At 34.6% G+C, this 23,485-nt stretch overlaps 1 protein-coding gene and 1 pseudogene across 3 annotated transcripts; both read right to left on the reverse strand.

Annotated features, from left to right (window-relative positions):
• Nucleotides 1-1,119: 1,119 nt before the first annotated feature.
• LOC111412291 (sucrose-phosphatase 2-like) lies at nt 1,120-9,070 on the reverse strand. Of its 3 annotated transcripts, XM_023043166.1 has the most exons (10): nt 8,858-9,070; nt 7,185-7,268; nt 6,818-7,117; nt 6,505-6,606; nt 6,139-6,333; nt 5,755-6,045; nt 4,739-4,781; nt 2,657-2,800; nt 1,640-1,686; nt 1,120-1,558 (listed from the first exon to the last, which is right to left on the reverse strand). In XM_023043166.1, exons 1-10 carry the CDS (start codon nt 8,960-8,962, stop codon nt 1,463-1,465), a joined length of 1,407 nt encoding a protein of 468 aa, XP_022898934.1. In that variant the 5' UTR covers nt 8,963-9,070; the 3' UTR covers nt 1,120-1,462. The 3 variants fall into 3 exon arrangements, with proteins under 3 accessions (XP_022898934.1, XP_022898925.1, XP_022898943.1); XM_023043157.1 differs by lacking the exons at nt 1,120-1,558; nt 1,640-1,686; nt 2,657-2,800 and adding exons at nt 3,015-3,496; nt 3,578-3,624 and having other exon boundaries at nt 4,595-4,781; nt 8,858-9,064; XM_023043175.1 differs by lacking the exons at nt 1,120-1,558; nt 1,640-1,686; nt 2,657-2,800; nt 8,858-9,070 and adding exons at nt 3,015-3,496; nt 3,578-3,624; nt 8,564-8,838 and having other exon boundaries at nt 4,595-4,781.
• A 1,093-nt stretch (nt 9,071-10,163) lies between these two features.
• LOC111412306 lies at nt 10,164-19,552 on the reverse strand (annotated as a pseudogene).
• Between the last annotated feature and the right edge of the window lie 3,933 nt (nt 19,553-23,485).

Below are 23,485 nucleotides of genomic sequence, written 5' to 3' on the forward strand. Positions count from 1 at the left end.
TTCGATCTCCCAAATAAAACTATATATTGGCTAGGAGTTGAGAGCTTGTTGAGCCTTGTTTTTCTTCGATCGACCTATTTTCTTTCTATAAACAAGCTATATTCGGTCATCCACTCATTGGATGGCTCTCGATTCTTGACTGTATTGGAGGATTAGGTGACAATTGAAAAAAGATGACGAAATGATCATGAATTGGTACAACATAGGGCATGTGGTATTCACTTGCTTCACCTTTAGTTGTGATTCAAAAAGATCATGGTGTAGATTATGATCGTGCTACTAGTACTTATTTTTAACTTATTAAATTCATTTTTAGGTTACAAGAGTGCTCTAAAAGGCGTAATGCATGAAAACCAAGCTATTGGCTAAGCGCGCTTAGACAAAACATAGGCGTAAAAATGCGTTTTCTTATTTTAATTTTTAATCAGTGGAAAAATCGTTTAATAATTAAAAATAATACTCGCCAAACATCTAAAAAAATTTATAGGAAATTTATACATTTTTTCAAAGTTTTTAACAAAAAAATAAGTTCCAAATGTAAATAAATAGATATTTTTGGGAAATTTCCTTTTTTCAAACGGCTATTTTGAATTTAGAACCGACGAAGTAAGGAAATTAATATTTAAGTCTTAACTTTAAAAGAATTGTAATAAAAAAAATATTAAAAAAAAAAGATAATTATGTGTGCCTAGGTGCGCATAATCACGCCTAGGCGAGTATAGCTGTCAAAGACTGCTGTTGACCGTTAAATAAGGCGCCAAGCTACTTGGCTTCGCGTTTCCGCAGCGCATCGAGCATTGGCGACATCTAGGCGCTGTCAATGCTTGCTTTTTAGAGCAGCGGTTACAAGTATTTGAATATATTCACCTTTAAGACCAACTCGATGCACTAATTCAGTCATATAAAATGTTTGGTATGCAATACTGAACAATATAATAAACAAGATTTTAATCTTTCTTTTTATTATTACTATTTGGTAATATTGAATCGTGCGTACCAAACATGTCAATAAAACCTTCCACTTATAATGTAACACTTCAAGTAGTCATTGCTATTCAATAATTCTTCGTTCAAGATGATCCCTTGAATTTCATCTCATCTCCCTAATATAATGCATACTAATTCCATGAATTGTTCTACTTTTGCATTTCAATCTACTATATAATTGAATCTATCTGAGGCTGTTTTGAAAATCCACCATTAGCTCGATGATCCCGTCTTCAGATATGTCAAAAGCGGGACATACAAAGTGAAGTGATCTTAAAGAGAGTATCTTGCTAGTAATTTAAAAGAAAATCGTATATAATGGAGAATGAAGCCATTCTCGTGCAGTTGGGAGTGATACATGAAATATCAATGTAAGGAGGAGTACAAGAAGTATGATAGCTATATTGTGACTTCGCATTTATTCTGAGAAAACACATCAGATGGTAGAATACCGGTGTTGAGCTGAGGGTGCGATCTAGAATAACCAGGAAATTCCATTGCTTGAACCTGCTTCATTCAACCATGTTTGATGGACATGAAGCCAAGTGAGCCCTTTTGCAACAGTCACATCCTGGAAGCAAATTTTAAACGTGTTACCAACAAAGATCTCATTTGAAGGAAGAAAGTTCGGCTCTACAAATAGAAACCTTACTTTTGAACTTAATACAGCAGTCGTCAGACAACCCTTCCGTTCTTCACCTGCACGAGAGAGTCAGCTGTCAGCACCCGCAGAAAAAGAAGCATCTTTTATGCTTGAATTACTTGACAATCCAGAAGAAAAACGTTATTTTCACAAGTTGGTGTTCCTTAAAAAACAAGGCTCATAATAAATTAAAAGTTGCTCTTGCCACTCATCCGAGAGCCTTGAGCATAGTACAAGGACGTGATAAGGCGTTAATTATCTAATTATAACTAGAGTAGTTCGTGGAACCATCTATGCTACGAGAACATTTTTCATGCTAGACAAGTATGTTGCATTATTTCAGTTGACATCTTGCAAGTCAAATTCTATTCTAACTAGAGGGTTTACCATTCTGCCACATCTCAACAGAAGTTCCACTATGAGACAGCACACAGTTAAAATAAGCTAGAGAAAAAAAAACATCAACTTTTTTTACCAAATTCAAACTGGATGGTAGAATCAAAAATATGATATAACTATGGCGTGTTATGTATCGGAACAATATAAAAAATTCCAGCAACATAGGACTTAAAATTGAAAACAAATTGAATAAGTAGGTGAATACCCGATTTTCAAATGACAATGGACAAATATCATATAACTGCAAGAACAGGTGGAACCAAGTAGGATTAACAAGAATAGGTAGTTAGTTTCCATAATGTGACTTCTCGCCTTCGAAGCATAAGCACAAGCAGAATCTAAAAGTTCAGTGATATGGATAATGTTACATATACCCATCAGACTGAAACTCAAACATGAATGTAATCGTATACTATTCTGTTACATCGTGCACCATGTTGAAGTTCCCACAAAATAAGTGCTTTATCATAATATCAAATCTGATTAGAGAATGTAAGATGACCCCATTGAACACCTCGAGTGTTGCTATAGGTGGGTATTCAACAGCGCATACAGGATTTAATATAAATAAAGACCTTTTCAGGGGAAGTGAACATAATGTTGACCAAAACAAGGAGAGAGGCTCACCAGATTGCTCCCACTTCTTGAAATTCACTAGCCATGAGTCCGAACCAAGCTGTGAAAATAAAACCTGATCCACCCAAACCCAAAATTGTTTCCCCTGTTTGTCCCCATAACATTGTCTCAATGAGTTTATGCAGTCATGAAGAGATTGCTCGAAAGACCAACTCGATGCACTAATTCAGTCATATAAAATGTTTGGTATGCAATACTGAACAATATAATAAACAAGATTTTAATCTTTCTTTTTATTATTACTATTTGGTAATATTGAATCGTGCGTACCAAACATGTCAATAAAACCTTCCACTTATAATGTAACACTTCAAGTAGTCATTGCTATTCAATAATTCTTCGTTCAAGATGATCCCTTGAATTTCATCTCATCTCCCTAATATAATGCATACTAATTCCATGAATTGTTCTACTTTTGCATTTCAATCTACTATATAATTGAATCTATCTGAGGCTGTTTTGAAAATCCACCATTAGCTCGATGATCCCGTCTTCAGATATGTCAAAAGCGGGACATACAAAGTGAAGTGATCTTAAAGAGAGTATCTTGCTAGTAATTTAAAAGAAAATCGTATATAATGGAGAATGAAGCCATTCTCGTGCAGTTGGGAGTGATACATGAAATATCAATGTAAGGAGGAGTACAAGAAGTATGATAGCTATATTGTGACTTCGCATTTATTCTGAGAAAACACATCAGATGGTAGAATACCGGTGTTGAGCTGAGGGTGCGATCTAGAATAACCAGGAAATTCCATTGCTTGAACCTGCTTCATTCAACCATGTTTGATGGACATGAAGCCAAGTGAGCCCTTTTGCAACAGTCACATCCTGGAAGCAAATTTTAAACGTGTTACCAACAAAGATCTCATTTGAAGGAAGAAAGTTCGGCTCTACAAATAGAAACCTTACTTTTGAACTTAATACAGCAGTCGTCAGACAACCCTTCCGTTCTTCACCTGCACGAGAGAGTCAGCTGTCAGCACCCGCAGAAAAAGAAGCATCTTTTATGCTTGAATTACTTGACAATCCAGAAGAAAAACGTTATTTTCACAAGTTGGTGTTCCTTAAAAAACAAGGCTCATAATAAATTAAAAGTTGCTCTTGCCACTCATCCGAGAGCCTTGAGCATAGTACAAGGACGTGATAAGGCGTTAATTATCTAATTATAACTAGAGTAGTTCGTGGAACCATCTATGCTACGAGAACATTTTTCATGCTAGACAAGTATGTTGCATTATTTCAGTTGACATCTTGCAAGTCAAATTCTATTCTAACTAGAGGGTTTACCATTCTGCCACATCTCAACAGAAGTTCCACTATGAGACAGCACACAGTTAAAATAAGCTAGAGAAAAAAAAACATCAACTTTTTTTACCAAATTCAAACTGGATGGTAGAATCAAAAATATGATATAACTATGGCGTGTTATGTATCGGAACAATATAAAAAATTCCAGCAACATAGGACTTAAAATTGAAAACAAATTGAATAAGTAGGTGAATACCCGATTTTCAAATGACAATGGACAAATATCATATAACTGCAAGAACAGGTGGAACCAAGTAGGATTAACAAGAATAGGTAGTTAGTTTCCATAAAGTGACTTCTCGCCTTCGAAGCATAAGCACAAGCAGAATCTAAAAGTTCAGTGATATGGATAATGTTACATATACCCATCAGACTGAAACTCAAACATGAATGTAATCGTATACTATTCTGTTACATCGTGCACTATGTTGAAGTTCCCACAAAATAAGTGCTTTATCATAATATCAAATCTGATTAGAGAATGTAAGATGACCCCATTGAACACCTCGAGTGTTGCTATAGGTGGGTATTCAACAGCGCATACAGGATTTAATATAAATAAAGACCTTTTCAGGGGAAGTGAACATAATGTTGACCAAAACAAGGAGAGAGGCTCACCAGATTGCTCCCACTTCTTGAAATTCACTAGCCATGAGTCCGAACCAAGCTGTGAAAATAAAACCTGATCCACCCAAACCCAAAATTGTTTCCCCTGTTTGTCCCCATAACATTGTCTCAATGAGTTTATGCAGTCATGAAGAGATTGCTCGATGCCAGAGGGGTGGACAAGAATGCCTGATGGACACTGAGAGAGCAAGATAGTGATAAAAAACGCTCAACAAGGAATTTGAATAAATAAAAACAAAAATAAGCTCAACTCATGCTAAAATGTAGGCAAGTTGGTAAAATATGTGGAGAAAGGTTCCTAAAGGATTCTACAAATAATTAGATTTTCAAAAATTATTTCAAGTTTATGAAGAATACATCTCCTATTATAATTGAACCCTACCGTAATCGAACTTGTAAGGGTTTAATCAAGTAGCATGAATTACCAACATTAAGACCAAGGGAATAAAACCTTAATGGGAGTTCTGCCTGAGCCTGAACCAGTCTTGCGGCAAACAGATGGCAATTTTTTTTTTCTCAACCAGGACAGTTTCTGAACTTGGGTTCAAGAGATGGAAAACAAGAATCTAGAAGCAAAATGTGCATTCATGCAGTTGATCACATAAAACAACAGTTCCCAGTGACCAACTGAAGGGAAGGCCTAATTGTACCACTCCAAAATTATGTCTTTCTCACACATCAAATAATGTCTTTCTTGGGAAAGGTAACCCCAAAACATATCATGACCAGCATCCTCTTGTTGTCTTGATTGTCCTTGCTTCCATTGATGCGTTGAATTATAAAAATGAGGAGGCAAAACAGATAAAAAAGAACTTTTTTATGTGTCTGTCTTGTACAAACCTATTTACTCAGTCAAGCTGGTCAAGTTGTAGCAACTAATTTTCATTTTTTTTATTTTTTTATTTTTTATGTAATGCCTAGCAATAGCAAAACCACATATGAAATGAATTATCAGCTTTAAAACTTATAAAAACAGGCAGCCTATTATGAACAAACAATACATGAATCAAATACCTACAAAATAAAATGTGGGTCATTTTAAATGTCCTAATTTGAATTTCAACACTCCTATAAAACAGATATGCCAAAACATTTACTAAGTGTGCACATAAAAGTAGAAGCTGCAGAAGTTAGAAAGAAATCAAACATACACAAACTGCCTTCAGATTAGCGAAATAAAGCTCAGAATTCTCAACTTCTGCACGTCTCCATCTCTCATAAAACAAGTAAAATTTCACAACTTCATAAGCAGGATCGAATTTCTCCATCTTAGAGTCGGATAAATCCGTGACATCTCTAGGAGATTTACTGGGACCCAGGTTAAAGTAACCAATGGCTTGTATAATACCAGCGGCACATCTCTCTGTTGCATGAATTATTTTTGGATTATCTTTTGCATTAGCAACATGCCACTGTAACAATTCTTCCTGAGCATTGCTGACCTGCAATTGTAAAGCACGTTCACACAGCACTTGTCAACAGAAGATCCAAAAAATCTTTATAAACTTGTAATGAAAAATTAGTGAAAATCCAACCATGACACCGTGTACATCTGGAATGCTAAATAGTTCGGCATCATTTCCCGAGTCGCCACAAACAAGTGTATTATGAGGCAAATTACCCTCAGCCTTGAATTTTTTTAGCAGATAAGCAAGTGCTTGCCCTTTGCCAGCACCTTGTGGCAGGATATCCAAGTCCATTCCTCCACTGTAGATTATTTTGACATCCAACTGACAACAGCAAAGCAGAAGGTCAGAATGCTGCTTGCAAAGACAAAGTATAATCAAGAAGATGAAAGCTTTGCATTCATCTCCACTAGCCATAAAGTAACTGGGTTTTATGCAAATATATCACTGTTGATCTTGTCAAACTTCTACTGCAGAAAGAAAGTTTCACCATACCCCGCGTTCTTCCAAACGTGTAGAAAGAACTTTCATTATGTCCTCTGCCTTGTCTTTCTGAATGTAGAAGCTTACTTTGTGGGGTCGTTGCTCTGTCTCAGACTGCATGACTCCAAAAGGTAAACAAAATACAGATAGTTCACATGCAAAAGTATTTTTATCTTGAATCGCATAAAAGTACTATCAAGATCATCTTAAAGTAGTGATGCATGAAATTTGGTGCACTCAACATGTGTCTACAAGTTTAATGTATTGAAAAGGTGTTAATCATATGTATGTATCAACAACCAGACACTAGTTTCTATAACTATACCTGAAGAGTAAGTTCAGAAATTTTTTTCGTCTCTTCTGAAACTACATTCCTGTTCCATTTCTGATTTAAAATTTCAATCCAACCACCATCTGGTATCATAGAGTTACCGTATGTTATTTCTGTTCCCACAGACATTATTGTGATATCTGGGACCAACAAGGGCTTCTCTTTCCTTAATTCTTTGTACAGTGTAGGTGACCTTCCAGTGGAGAACACTAACAAGGAATTATTACGATAATTGGACTCCCACAAAGCGTTAAACCTGAGTAGAGCGAGGTTATCAAGATCATGATGGTCAACCTACAACAGAGAGTTTCATATTAGTCCAATCCAATTCGAGTGACTAGGAAAAACAAGAAGAACTAACCATTGTATGATCAAGATCTGAGACTATCATTAGGCGCGCAACACCAGCAAGCCGATTCATGGTTGCCTTAAGACTAGCTTCACTCTGCAATTAAAATTGAACATGAAAGCAAAAACATTAAATATGACCAAAGAATCCAGTGCTCAAACTTCTACTAATTGAACTACACAACCCTCCTCCTAGGTAAGTTCTATCAATAATAAACTAAGAGAAAGAACAGAGGGGCTTATGGCGCATTAGTTTGATTTTTAGGCAAAAAGGAATTAAGTCTCATAAAGTGATTTATGTTATTGTAAATGATGCCCAGAAGAATGATAGCTCGATAGGTTATGTGACACAGAAGTAAAAGGCATCTGGATGTGAACATGACCTTGCTGTTCCACAGCCAAATATAGATTAGCGAGTAGTATATCTCGTATAGCTACAATTTTGAAATGAGATAATAGCATAAAATATTGAACATCAAAATGCCAGGAAATAAAAGTTGTTTGTGATTAGATCCCACAAAGGCATCTTCAAAACAAATAACATAGTCCAACATGTGTCAGCTCAATATTCACAGCTACCACTACCAGATTTAATATAGATACTAATCGACCACAAAAAAAGCATCAAAGAAATACGTTCCTTGCTCGGAATCAAGGCTATAGCAGAAGATCAACTGGCAAGTGGACTTACATGAAGACTGGATGGTGCTATATAAATGATCTAAACAGATATTATTCACTTAATTTATTTAGTGGTTCCTCTCATCCATCAAATAATATTTACTGTATATTAGCAATATTTTCCAACAAAGATATATAAATGCTTGACCATTATATCTTAATTCACTGAGTACATCTACGACTTGAGACATTTTGTCCTTCATCTTCTCCAACTTCCTATCCTTCTTAGAAACTTGGGATATATACAAAGAGACAACTTTTGGTTTTTGTGATAATATCTGTCTCAACATTTCCAATTATCAAATAAATGATGCAGAGTACACGCACATCACAATTCACTATGTCATCAGTGCTGTCTATTCTCGTGCTTTCAACACAATTTTGCTATATAGATAATAAATTCTATCTTGCTTCTAATCAAAAGGAAAAATGCAAATTCACAGTAACTCGTTCCAGGATAATTATTGCTCTATACTTTGAGCCAGGCATAAGGATCGAGATTAGAGAAATCCGTATGGATCAAAAAATAATTTTCCAAATTCCATTAGATTCGTCCCAAAAACACAGTACCATCTCGTTCATGTTCTAGAAACAGCTAAAAATGCCAGAAAAAAAATTGATCTTTATTTTAGTTATCAATTCGTAAACAACTAATCAAGCGACTTCATATGCTAAACCAACAAATTATTTAAGAGAGAGAGATGAAGGTACCCGGGAAATGAAATAACAGAGAGCAATCTTCAACTTCTATCACACAACTAATACTAAATGGAGAACAAAATTAAAAACCCATAACATTTCGATTGCATTCAATCCAAATTCATCTGATTCCAGACAACTAACCCACTAAAAGAACTCAATTTTATTCCAATAACAAACACAAATCAAGTTCTCCCAATGAAAAGATTCGATCCCACATGTATACACGTGTCCAGCCCACAAAACAACTATAGTATATGCATACATGTATGTAAATGTGGAGAGAGGGAGATAGGGCTCTCGTACCACACTAGTAGAGAGAGAGGTGGGATGGTGGGGATGATTGTTGATGCAAGAACAAGTGATGGAGGAATATGAAGAAATGGGAATAACGGTACCAAACCGTAGCATTGAACAGATTGTTTGGAATATCTTCAATTTCGCTGAGTTGATAAAACTGAAATTATTGGGAATTGGGCATTGGATCCAATTTCCTTGGCGCTTTTTGAGTGCTGTTATTCAATGCAGCATCATTTTTTTTTTTTTTTTTTATCAAAATACATTTCTTTACGAGCGATTTGACTTTATTTCAATCATATTTTTCAATAAAAACAAATTAAACGTAAATTCAAAAAAATTTCCTCATTTTTAGCCCTTGTTTGATTCACATTTTTCTAAAAATTCATTTTTTCAAAACTCATTTCTAACCACACATTTTTCAATAAAATAATATTACACGTAAATTCAAAATTTTTTTTAAATTTTTAACCGCACATTCTCCATCAAACTACTATTCAAAATGCATTACTTTCTCCAAAATGGGGATCAAACAAGAGTTTAAATCACACATTCTCCATCATAACACTATTTCAAAATATATTTTTTGAAAAAAAAAATGGAGAATGGTCAGAATTCAGTTAAATATAACTATTGGTGGTACATAAGATATTTGTCTATTGAGAGCGATTGAAATGACACTTTTTCTTTGTATTATCTAGGCAAATAAAAAGGGTTCAAGTGGAACTCGACGTCCCAATTCGGGAATAACCCAGCTGGAAGATAAGATATTTGTATATTTTCATATTTCTATATTGGTCGGATGAAATATATCCTACTGGTTCAGCTTAATTACATGTTTGTACAAGAAGCACAAACTGCTTATGATATGATGGGGGCATATTAAGGGCATGTTCAAGTCAAATTTTTTTTTAAAAATATGTTCTTAAACAGTGATTTGACATAATTTCAATAACATATTCTTCAATAAAGTAATTTTACACGTAAATTCAAAATTTTTCTTTATTTTTTAACCAAATATTTCCCATCAATACACTATTCAAAAAATCATTCTAAAGAAAATAATGTGGCTCAAACAAGGGCTAAGTAATTTGTCATATTTTATGAATAATATCTTACTGGGCGAAAAGAGACGACATCTAAACTTAGCATGAGGTTTATTGGTATCGGCTTACATGCCTAAATTAGATATTCTGTATTATTAAATGATCAAGTTATTATAATCACAAGTTATATTATGACAATGTCAAACGGATGTTTAAGTCGTAATTATTTCAAGTTAAAACGATCACTCAAAATGGATGGAAAAGATAAGTAAAATAATTGAAAAAGAATTTATAGAATTATAACCCAATTTTCAAAACTAAGAACAAACCAATAACCATACAACAGATACAAAATGAACACACTAAGAGGGACAAGAAAACTCACTATACATGTCTGGATCTTCACTAATCTTTTCTTTACAATCGAAAAGCACTTACAATAGAAAAGCACAAAAAATTTCTTTTTCTATTAATACTCAGCAATTGACGAGATATTTTCAGTGATGATCAGGCTTAAGAGCATTTCTTGGCCCCATCCTTCAACTTTTTGACAACCCCTTTATTCCAAAACCAATGTCTTGCATCATTGCCACAAATTCACTGTAATCAATTTGACCATCCTGGAGAGGGAAAAAAGTTTGAGACAGGATTTTTCCACTACATTTCTAGTAATGTTATCCGTAAGTAGCTATGCAAACAAGCTCAAAAATGCTAAGGAAAAAAGATCAAGAGTATACGTTATCTTGATCCACTTCACGGATGAATTCTTCTAGTTGAACATCTCCGACACCAAATTTCTCGCAAACCTATTGAAGCTCATCATAGGTGATGTATCCACTTCCATCTTGGTCGAACTATGAAAAGGCTGCGAACACGTGATCCTCTTTTTAAACTTTATTTAGGTGGAGCATTGCTGCTACAAACTCCTTGTAGTCTATGGTTCCATTGTTATCAACATCAGCCTGTATTATCAAAAAAGATTTTTAATGAGTATAGCATTCAATTTTAAAAAAAACGCGATTCTTATCAAGTATGAAGAGGATCTAATGTCATTGATAATCGTCTAGGTTATGTTAGTTTATGAATATCGCAAGGTTCAAGGTATAGTCCATTGTTTGATTATTGAAAAACTATTTGGTTCCAATACTAAATCCATGTAAATGCCATGTAACCTAAGCTTTACCGGTGAAGAAAGCAAAGGTGTTGAAACATTCAGGAAAACCAATCTTCTTGATCTCGTCATTCCTCATTTAGCACATCCCACACTTTTAATGACTAGTCAGAGTTGAACATGCATTACACGTTATTCTGAAATATTTTATAAGTGCTGTATAAGTAATATTTTGATATACTAATTTGTTGGGTGTATTTGATGAGTTTCAAACAAACTAAAGAAAATAAAATTTAGGATAAAAATTTAAAGGAAAAAATTTTACTATTAAAACTCAACTTCTATAATTCAAATTTTTGTAATAATAGAATACTATAAATGAGTAATTTTTTTATATTACATTTGATACATAAGAATTAATTGCTAATGCATGAATTTCAACACCCATTAAAATTTTTAAATACATTAATAGAAATAAATTTATCTATAATAACTCTATATTCATATAGATCAAGATTCTATGAGTCTAGATTAATGTTAATATTAATTAATTGATAATTCATAATATGAAATTCATATATGACAAAGATTTTGTAGTATTTATTACATATTGAAAAAGAAAGGTGTTATTGAAATAATTGAATTGTAGTAGGGTTAAAATCATTCAAAAAATGATTCTCCCTTGATTTGATATTTAATATATTATAGATAAACATGTACTTAGACTTCAAGTATCAATTAAATTGCTCAATTGTAGAGCTTCGAAAAAAGAAAAGTGTTATTGAAATAATTGGATTGTAGTAGGGTTAAAATCGTTAAAAAAAATCCTTGATTTGATATTTAATATATTATAGATAAACACGTACCTAAACTTCAAGTATCAATTAAATTGCTCAATTGAGGAGCTTGTCCTGCCTTGAAAAATTCTACCGAAGCCAATTTTATCGATGTCTAAAATGAGGTTCTGGGAGTCAATTTCACTAACCAAATGAGAGGTGGTCCAATGCAACCCTATATCGAGGGTACGGGGTGAGATGGACGATTCTTTAACATGATTTTGCTCATTATATATAGCAATTTTGCTAATTATCTACACGCTCATTTCCTGCGGTACTAATTTTAACATAAATGATAGCTTTATGAATAACTATGAGATAGAAAGTAATGGGTATTCCAGTTAAATTTCACGGGACTTTTGTTATGTAACTAATTTGCGAATAATAAGAGAAAAAAGGTCTTAAGAGGTTAACCATTTTGCACTTACAGCTTGCATCAGACTGGTTATTTCTGAATCCTTGAGATCGGAGCCCACTCTTTCCAAACCATTTTTCAGCTCTTCCAAGGTGATTTGTCCACTATTATCCACGTCTATCATTTTAAACATTTTTTTTTAAGTCCTGCAATTTCCTCCTCAGAAAGACATTCGGCAATAACCTATGTATAGGAAATAGAGATGGTAAGACTAGGATATAATGCCCAATATACTAGCACTACACACGAAAATATGTTATACAACAAGACAACATGCTTCTGCTTTTCACTTTCTTATAAATGTCAAGGAAAAGGTTTCTTAAAGCTATATCCAAATTAAAAATAAAAGTTTCATGAAGACCGATCTCTATCCTATCAAATTCCCCCTAAACAGAGAAGAGCAGAAATAAAGCAAATCAGCAGTCTTATAGGCCCAGGAACGACATTCTTTTCGATCAGAAGGTGCAGAAATAGCTAGAACTGAATGCGGAAAGTATGGAAAAACATCTCGTAATGTATTTAACCAGAAAATAGATTATGCTCCTGCGGAAGTATCTACTCGTTACGGAATCTTAGGTGTCAAAGTGTGGATTTCATATAGTCAAAAAAGAAAGGAGTAAAATGAAACACAAGTGGGCTATTCCTTTTTAAAATTGAGATACATTTCATGTGGCAATTCCGCCGATCCAGTTCACAATTTTTCTCTTCGTTCATCCAGTTGACCAAATTTAAATTGTTAGAGAGAGCCACATACATATCAATTAAATCTTGTTTCAACACGTCCCACCACATGTATGCGAGGTTCATGTTTCCCATCAAAGCTTTACATGTACACAATTTCATTAAATGGATGACACTGAAAATAGAACCTAGGACCTTTGCTTCTTGTCGCATCTAAAAATTTAAGTTGTCAAAAAGAGCCACATGTACTTCATTTATATATCTTAAGACGCTTTCTTTTATCGATGAATAGATTTATATACGTGTATGACTTAGATGTCTCGTATTTCTTGAAATAGTGACTCAATTGATGGGATTTGGTCCACTAAGATTGATACAAATTACTATCAGATAGTAAAGGAGCTCTTTAATCGAGAAACAAAATTGCTCCTTGCTCTTGCATATAAAACTGTATTCTCCAACACAGCATGGTGAAATGAAATTAGTAAAATTCTTGCATTAATAAAATGAACCCAGCATTTATATTTTTCACCCTTATAAATAATAATAAAAAAAAGATTACTCATTTTTAAGGGTAAGCAGTATTTACTTTAAAATAAGTAACTGATTGCTGTTTTGCCAAGAAATACATAGCGAAAAGTTTGAAGGGCTGAATTATCTTACTCTAACGGCTATCTTTTTTAGTCTATCCATGGCAGAAAACTGCTTCAAACGAGTTAGCACAGCAGAATCAAGAGGTTTATTGGGAGCAACGCCATCAACTTGGACCCATGGGTGGCCTACACACATTATGGCAATAGATGTCATTCAGATGTGCGACACTAAAAGATTCCAGAAGAACATAAACAGCCGCAAATTTTGTGCAATTGGGAATTGAATTTTTTTTACCAAAGCTGTATAAAATAAAACTATAGATTCACATATGGTCTTAAGCTCTATAGACTCTGCTACCGGCTATTAGCTCAATTTTACTTAACAACCGTCTCTTTACTGCCTGCATCTCTTTAGTCCTCTATACTTAGTTATTTAGTTATAAAACAGGACATATACACTAATAACAACGTGATTACTTGTGTCATGTATAGACCACCTCATACTCGAGTTGATTAGGGAAATAATTGTGGGTTGAAATTTATGCGATCTCCAATTCTAGTGTGTGCTTTTCCCTTCGGAAAATTTTAAGCTCCGTGACTGCTTTAATATTTTTTAAAACTTGACTTCTGATCACCTCTTAAACAAATTTTCATGGATTTTTTCATCTTCGCCATCTGGAAAAGAACTTTTGAGCCACTCCTAACTCCCTACTGTTTACCCTAGAAGAGATCAGCAGGTTGTAATTTATTTCCTGAGTTTTTAAATGTCACAAAACGGACAAAGACCAACAAAATGAGTTGCAACAATTTTACAACTGCGTTTCTCAAATATTTGAGAAATAATCATTTTATAAGGTTGTAAAAGAAGCTCCAAATCACTAACTTGCAAAAATTCCCAACTTGACATATATACACTAATTTATGTACGATTGCAAGGAAAAAAATAATCTTTCATTGGACCCAGCAATACCACGTTCGAATAGTATCACCTAACATATGCTATCCCTTGCAGCTGTCATCAAAAGGCACGAGCATTATTTCCTTTCTACACTTGATTAAAAAGTTCCTAATTTTCAGTGTGAGTGTACCGATCCAACAAAAGATGCGTTAGTTCTACTGGAAGTCGAAGAAACATTGATGTTCTGAAATTCTGCAGCAAAACAAAGCAATTTGATGTACTGTATATGCTCCAAAAATGAATCGTCATTTGTCCATAGCACATCAAATTATATTAGTGGATGGTGGATGAAGAATCACTTCTCATTTACCAAATATAGTGCATGTTCGGTATGTGACATTAGATTGTAATGGACAACAAAATAAACAAGATTGAAGTTTCTTTTTCTTCTTACATACAGTTCAATACTGTCTAATCTACTTTATCAAGCATGTTATTAATGCATAACAACTTGCCAAAAGAGCGTGGCTGGCTCCCGAGACTTAAAAGAATTGGTTTGGTAAATAGGATACTCACAAAGAACTTGATGTGCCATTTTTTAGAATCTCGAACAAGCATTCTTCTGACAAGATCTTTTGCACTATCAGATATACTAGGCCAAGGCTCTGATACAAAATCAAGTTCTCCTCTCAAAACCTGTTCAAATATCCTTGTTCCGTTTCTGATCCAAAACGCATGAAAGAAAATAGGGGCCTAAATGAGTAGATTCAAGTGGCAAGATAACAACAAAAATCAAAATAAATGCTCACCGTCCCAAAATGGAGGCACTCCACTTAGCAAAATGTAAATAATGACTCCAGCACTCCAAACATCACATTCTTTACCATAGTGATTCTTTAATACCTCTGGAGCTACATAATAAGGGCTTCCAACCACGTTGTTGAATGTGTCACCTGAGAAGAGGAAGTATTAGCACTTGATTTGGCATAAGAAAAAGTGATTTACCACACAAGGAGATATAGACACAAAAGGCAAGCTACCTCTAACAGTCAGAAAAGAATCATGAATCCGCTAAAACAATGATGCAAGGACATGGATACTATTTAATAAAAATGCATGCAACCCCTCACAACGCAAAAATATGAAGGATAGAAAAATTGATTCAACATTGAGTACTACCTAATCAGAAGCAGAACAAAGCTTAGGATGGCTCCAACCATATTCCGGAACCTTTTGACTCAAAGATGTGAAACCGTGAAAAATTTGGCAGGCAGATTGCCAGTACCAAAAACTTGTACTTTGCTTTCCCACTTATCTGACACAAAAAAAAATCATAATTTTAAACAATGTCATGCTTCCAAAGTTTTGAGAGACGTGTACAGGCACAGCGAAAGATTTTACATATCGTCATTGGACGATGGTCAAAAACATAGGAGTGCCTGTGGCTCTAGCAGATCGGCTTCAGGTCCTTTGAATCAGCAACTTGTATACATGATATCATGGCATGTAGGATAACCAAAAACATAAATCACTTTTCTTCAATAAATAGAAATTTATAAATTTACTATCTAAATATCTCTAAGATAATGCGAAGTGCATGATCAACTTTGGACACGATGGTTGAAACTATATGCCCGACAAATCTAAGAACATGATGAGCATAACTTAAACTATCATTGTACAACAATTGTCTCAGCTCAAGCACTGACCAGCATGAATAAAATTTGAGAAGATTTTTACACTTCAGACAGAACTGGTTTCATTTCCAGAAATAAAATCCTCTCCAAAATGAAGTTGTACCTTCTCAATAACAAGTAGAAAAATAATGGGAAGAATTTATTAGTAAAGAGGAAGATGATGGGAAACTTTTAAGATTTTTCCATTTATAGTCGTAGATTAAATAATTGTTACTAATTTCATGATTTATTATTAGTTACTTTATAGATCAATTTTATGTTTGTTTGCAAGTTAATTTAATTTTGTAAATTGGTTTTTACTATGGATTTATATTTTTCAATTTTAGTGGTTTGTGTTAAGGTTTATGCCTAGTCTCACAGTTGTAAAACATCTCTACCTGATTCCGCATTTTTTAACATTAGTTTGTTATATGGTTGCACCTAATATTGCGGGTTCAACTTGTTTCATTTACCTCTCAGCCTGTGACTGTGAGCAATGTTGCACGTCTAGGAAATGTAAAAGCTTGTCCCACGACAATATACCATCACCCTGAACTTGGTTATGAGCCAGGACAGCATTCTTCCCATTGCCAAACCTCCCTAGGCTTTACTTATATCTCAACCTTAATGGGAAAAATGACCTAAAAGCGAACCCAAAGAAAGACTACAACAACATTGCATCGCTCCAGTGATTATCAACAGGCCTTTCTCTGGTGCTCTAGAGGCCAAATTCTTAGCTGGTCATACATATGATGTAGAGAATATGGAACCATGAATAGCTCATGTAACCAGGTAATAAGATTTTGACATGTTCACCACGAAATAGTATGCAATATCCTATCCCTGCCTTGCAAATATCAGCAGTGTGGGAAAAAAGGAATAAAGAACCACTCTATGGAATCAGAGGTATAAAGTTATCTTCAAAGTATGAAAAATCATAATCTCTCTTAAATCAAAGTTATAGGATAACAATTTTTTAACAGCTATTCATTGAGTATATAAATGTATAGAGAGAAAGCAATATTTCTGCTACTGCTACAGCTACAGCTACTTCTACTTCCCAAAGCCAAATATACAACTCAAATTGATTTAACAACTGGAAAATATTACTTTCTTCAAATGAAGATTTGAAATTCATTTGCTGATAAATCAAAATAAAAGACAACGGTGTAACAGAGCATAGAGAAAAAAGGCCCCAACCAAGGACAAGATGCATAAAAAAGGTTTAGGGTACTTCTTTGACCTATGAGAGTTAATAGAAGAGTTCTATGGAATACAGTCTTCTTCACCTGTATATGTCATAATAGTGGTTATTCTGTTGGTTTCATCAGTTAAAAATATGTCGAGGCATTCTAAAACAAATATGAAAGGGCACAACCTCATTAATAGTTGTTCGAGATAATCCCAAAGAGGGTAAACATTGATCAGCACTTTCTTGCTGCACCAGAATTGTTAGTGTGCATGGCAGGAAAATAATTGTCATCTCACTTATGAGTGCATTAGAGAAAATGTAGTTGTGCAATACCAACCTAACAGAAGAGATGTGTCTTTGCTTTTCAAATTAAAGCATCCTTAAATAGATAAACTGAGTAGGTTGATCAAATAGACATGACAAACACTAAGTAGTCTTTAAACCATAACTTGCTAGACTACAAGAGCATGTTTGGGATGTAGGGTTGAATAGGACTCAGCATTATAATGAACAAGATTTTAGATTTTTTATTTCTTAATATTGTCTAATAAAAAGCCGGAAGAGTTTTTCTGGTGACATCCTCACATACTCTGTAATGAGCTCACTTGGAGAGGTAGAGTGGCATTCCTAGTTAACCCTCAAACTACATAGACATAATCACAGCTTTATTGCAACCTAAATTTACCTCATACTTTCTGGAGGTTATCTGTGCAGTAATTCATACAAATGGACTAGCACGGAGAATTAAAATCCATGTTATGAGAACACTTCACAGTGAATACTTCTAACTTCCATTTCTTTAATCATTTTCAATATAGTTAAATAAAGGCTAAACGAAAATCTTGTAGATGAGTACCTGGCTTGAAGAACATTGAGAGGCCAAAATCAATGGTCTTAAGTGGTGACTCTTCTTGCTCATTAACGAAAAGGAAATTCTCTGGTTTCAAGAATTCTCTGGTTTCAAGTCTCTATGCATACCCCTAAGGAATGACACGCTTCTACAACACCAACTATTATCCGAGCAAGCTCAGCAGCCTTCCTTTCCGTGTAAGATCCTATCGAAAAGCTCCCCACCTGCACAGAGCTCCATTATGACGTGAACTGCAACTGCATCTTCGTAAGCTCCCACAATGGATATCACATTCGGGTGTCCTGCTAAGTGGTGCATTATCTGAATCTCTCTCCTTACGTCCTCCACATCCTCCTCACTAATCAATTTCCTCTTAGCAATTGATTTGCATGCAAACTCTTTTCCAGTTTCTTTCTCCACACATAATAATGTTGTTCCAAATTGCCCTTGTCCTAATTTCCCTCCCAGCGAATATATCTCCTTCATATTCCCCGTTTTTCGCTGTAAAACTGATTCAACTTGTAGGCCTACACTTGATACTCTCTTGAAGTGATTCGGTTTGTTACCATGCCCTGCTTCCTTCCCTTCAGGCTTCTGGGGTTCTCCTGGTTTGGCCTGCTCACCGGCAATTATTGGCTGTGTAGGCGCGATGGTTGAACCAGAACCTTTACCCTCTAAATTATGCTCGTTGCTACTATTTCCTTCTTGCTCCTGGTTAGTTTTCCAGACTGCAGTGGTGACAGATTGCAAGAAGCCATTTTTCCCCACATTGGGACCTACGCAATTATTCCCCATCAAATGCTATATTTGCCTACCGTAAATACTATCCTTTTTGAATTTCACCATCAACATATGCCCTTATTAATCGAATTCAACGCAATGTAGCCACAATTAATCAAGCTTCAAAATCTGATCAAGCCCACCTTGAACAAACCTTTAAACTTTGTTCGAAATTGTGATATTATCAGCGTATTAAAGTTCTTTTAATTAATTGAAGGCCCTAAATGAAACAAAAATTACTGATATTCAATTAATTTGCGTAATAATATCACGAATTAAATTGCTAAATATCCCAAAAATATTGCAACATAAAGGGGCGCAATGGGTAAAAATATTAGGGCATTTAGTCAAGACTTGGTTATTGACAAGAAAAATAAAAATGAAGGTGCAAATTTATCTATTGGCATGAAAAAAGCAAGAAATAGAGATCCATGGAACGATTATTAAAGAAGAAAATAAAATGAAAAGCGGTGATGAAAACGCAAATGTGCGATGAGCGAGAGGGTGAGTCAGCTCAGACCTCAGAGGAGATAATTGATCGATTAATTGTCGTTGATTCTGAACGAATTTCATGCAAAAATACAGTGGCTACGTCATTAGAGAGAGAGATTATACCGCTATAAAAATTCTTGAAATACTCAAAAAGCATGTCTAATTGCATGCAAGAATGTCCACCAGAATATTAAAATAAAAATTTTCTCTTGCTCACCAAACTTTCGAATTATGTCATTTTAGGCTATCTCCAATCTTGAACCAAAATTTGAGATAAATTTTGCACTATTTTAATATTTTACACCAAACTAAAAATTATCTTCAAATATTACATCAAGCAAGCAATGTTTAATTATTTTCTTCTCTTTTTTTATTCTCAACAATTTATTTATTTGAAAATTATTTCTTTATTTATTTTACAATTATATAAATTACTAAATAAATAAATATGTTCGATTAAAAAAAATATTAAATTTATTAATAAATATTTTATATTTATTTTTGCACTGTTAATTTTATTTTATTTTATTATAATAATGCCCTTTATCAATTAGTTTGGCAAATAGAAGAAAATGATAAATGTGACTTTGTACCATTTGGTATAAAATTGTGCAAAATGAATAGCATTGCACCATACTATTCATGTTGAAGAATAATTTTTCTGTATTTTCTATAATCTTGTCTCCATTTTCTACGAACAGGATCAAGATTAATTTGTTATTTAAATTTGTATTTAAATATCCCAATTTTCTAGTATTTGTTGTGATACTTTTTTTGGTTTATTACTTTTATAAACCTCTCTTTAAATAGAGGCATAATCAATCAATAATATATCTTTTAGAATCTTTCAATTCCAAGCGATATCAGAACATGAACTCTTCTATCTCTGACCCTAATTGAAAAAAAACAGCCATGACATGTGCTACTCATGGTGGAACCTGTGAGGTATCCATCGATTCTACTTAACCCTTGTCTACTCAATAAATAACTTCCTTCCTTATTCCTACCTCCTTGGCCGATTCTCACACTCTCCAAATCACCCAACACAAATTAAATGGAACCAAATATTTAGGAAGCGTTTGTTTCCCATTTTTGTAAAAATGGGAATGAAAAATATAGTCGTTATGAGCCCACACTAGAAATAGAAATTCAAATTTGATGGCTTGACGTGATGGATAACGATCATATTTTTTATTTTAGTGAAAAAATAATGAAAAACAAACAACGGCTAATTGGTCCCAGTCGATTCTTCTGGTCATTCGTGGTAAAGGCCGTATGGGATACATTATTGGAGACATTGGAAGCCAGTTGAAATGGACCTTGGGTATCCTTAGTGGGAGGCTGAAAATTCCATTGTGACTGCATGGCCGATTAATTTCATAGAAATTATCTTCCATACAAAATAGCTAAAGAAGTGTGGGACATGGAAGCAACCATGTACGCAGATCTTAATAATGCTTCACAGTTATTTGAACTGCAGTCGGTCCTCAAAGATAAGATGCAAGGAGATTCCTCAGTGACCGATTACTACAATACTCTTATTGGGTTATGGCAAGAACTTGATCTGTTTGATGATATAAAATGGTCTTGCCTCGATTGTGCTCTTAAAAATCCACAACGACGAGATTAGTAGAGGATGTTCGACTTTATCCATGGCCTGAATAAGGACCTAGATGAGGTTTGTTGACGTATTCTAGGAACCAAGCCATTGCCAGGAATGCAGGAGGCTTTTACTGAGGTTCGAAGAGAGGAGAGTAGGAAGAGGGTTATGCTCAAAAACTCTTTCCAACAACCAGCCATGACAACCTTACAGAACTTGGATCTAGCAACTCATAAGATCACTACAACAAACAAAGATCATCGAAGACAGTCCTTGAATGGGCAAAGGATAAACATAAGTGATTACAGAGGAGCAAGCAGTGAACTACGAACTGGAGAAAAATGGATGTTGTGTGATCATTGTTAACGATCAAATCATGACCAAGAGAACCCAGAAGACAAGGCAATAAAAGAGTTTTTCAAATAGTTGCTAAGGAGATGAAAGAGTAGCTAAAATCTTTATTTAGTCCTGAGCAGATTGTTGAGCTGCGTCAGCTATTTACTCAAACAAAACTAAATGTTCAGCCTAGCACCAATCAGTCTTGTTCTTTTGCTAAAAAAAATTTAGTTTTCTTGTGCTTTGACTACCAAGTCAACAACTAATGATATTTAAATTATTGATTCTGGAGCCTTCGACCATATGACTGGAAACCATGGATGCTTTTCTACTTCAACCCGTGTTCAGCATCTTTAAAAATTTGTGTTGATAATAGATCTCTTTCATCATCTGCTGGTAAAGGAACTGTTATTATATCACTAGGGATTACTCTTCATTCTGTTTTACATGTTCCTAATTTATCATGCAACCTAATTTCTATTAGCAAATTAACAAAGGAATTGAATTGTAAAGCTAACTTTGCCCCCTCTATTCGTGAATTTCAAGATTTACTTTCGGGGGAAGACGATTGGTTGTGCTAACGAAGAAAATAGGTTGTACTATCTGAAGGATCACAACTCTAATGAGAGAAGACAAGTCGAAACCTTTAGGGATGAATCTTTTTCTATTTCTAGTATTGATTCTGATTTAGACAAAATAATGTTATGGTATAAGAGGCTAGGTTATCCTAGTTTTTTATATTTAAGAATCTTGTTTTCCTCACTTTTCAAAAATAAAGATGCCCATTTGTTTCGTTGTGAAATCCGTCAATTGGCGAAACACACACGATCCACTTATTTGCCACGCCCGTATCAAACTTCAAAAGCCATTTTACATGATTCACAGTGATATTTGGGGTCCCATAAGAATTAAAAATATAACCGGAGCTAGGTGGTTCATTACCTTCATAGATGACCACACTAGATTGTGTTGGGTGTTCTTATTGAAAGAAAAATCCGATGCTAAAGAAATATTCCAAGTCCTTCATAAAATGGTAAAAACACAATTCCAAGCTCAGATTCAAATCCTTCATATTGACAATGGGCTTGAATATTTTCACTCCATTCTGGGAACATACTTCGTTGAAATGGAATTGTACACCAAACCACATATGTAGGTACATCACAACAAAATGGAATAGATGAACGTAAAAATAGACACCTCTTAGAAGTAGCCAGAGCTTTATTGTTCACAAACAATGTTCCAAGCTGTTTTTGGGGAATAAGCTGTCTTAACCGTTTACCTTCTAGAGTCCTTAAGTTTCAAACCCCACTACAAGGTCTTCTCCATCATTATCCTCACACCCGACTATTTTAGAATCCCCCTCTTAAAACATTTGGTTGTACAGTGTTTTTTCAAACTCCAACTCAAACCAAGCTTGGATCCCAAAGCAACGAAGTGTCTTTTCGTTGGTTACTCTTCGTGTCAAAAAGGGTATAAGTGTTTTTCTTCGAACACAAAGAAATTTTTCATCACCATGGATGTTACTTTTTTTGAAGAAAAATCATATTATCCCAAATCTTCATTCCTGGGAAAGAGTATAAGTAAAGCTCTACTTTGGGATTTTTCACTTGAACCTTCTCAGACATCGAATAAGCTATCTCCACCTTGCCAACCAGTGTTATTTCTGACCAACCAACAACTACCTGACTCCTTTCAGCCAGTTGCCGAGTCTTCTATGCCATTAACATTTGATAATCTTGTAGAACCATACTTGGACACTGGGAGAGATTTGTTCAAAAAAGGGCCAGATTTGTTGACTTACTCTCGAAGGCAATGAGCTCCACAAATAGAACATCCTATCACCATTCAAGAATAATGCCAAGAAATTGACCTAGAAGTAAATCCGATAGCCTCTAATGCTCCGAGTTCTTCACGAGATTTGTTTAGTGATCTCGACAAGCTAATTGTCCTTAAAAAGGGAACCCGGACCTGCACACAGTATCCCTTAAACAACTACCTATCATACACCAAATTATCCCCTGTATACCGATCTGTAAGTGAAAACATCTCAAGCTCTCATGTACCAAGTAATATTAATGAGGCTCTTGAGATACCAGAATGGTGAGCAGCAGTCATGGAAGAAATGAGG

The sequence above is a fragment of the Olea europaea genome, chromosome 2 (assembly GCF_002742605.1).
Source record: "Olea europaea var. sylvestris chromosome 2, O_europaea_v1, whole genome shotgun sequence".
NCBI classification, from domain to species: domain Eukaryota; kingdom Viridiplantae; phylum Streptophyta; class Magnoliopsida; order Lamiales; family Oleaceae; genus Olea; species Olea europaea.

What these genes read in the sequence shown, in the direction of transcription:
- LOC111412291 (XM_023043166.1), bottom strand. Translation starts at nt 8,962, where the DNA reads ATGCTACGGTTTGGTACCGTTATTCCCATTTCTTCATATTCCTCCATC. An exon ending in CCCCTCTGGCATCGAGCAAT is followed by an intron (nt 2,801 to 4,738) that starts CTCTTCATGACT and finishes CTTTCGAGCAAT; the next exon opens with CTCTTCATGACTGCATAAAC. An exon ending in CTGCTGTATTAAGTTCAAAA is followed by an intron (nt 1,559 to 1,639) that starts GTAAGGTTTCTA and finishes ATTTGCTTCCAG; the next exon opens with GATGTGACTGTTGCAAAAGG.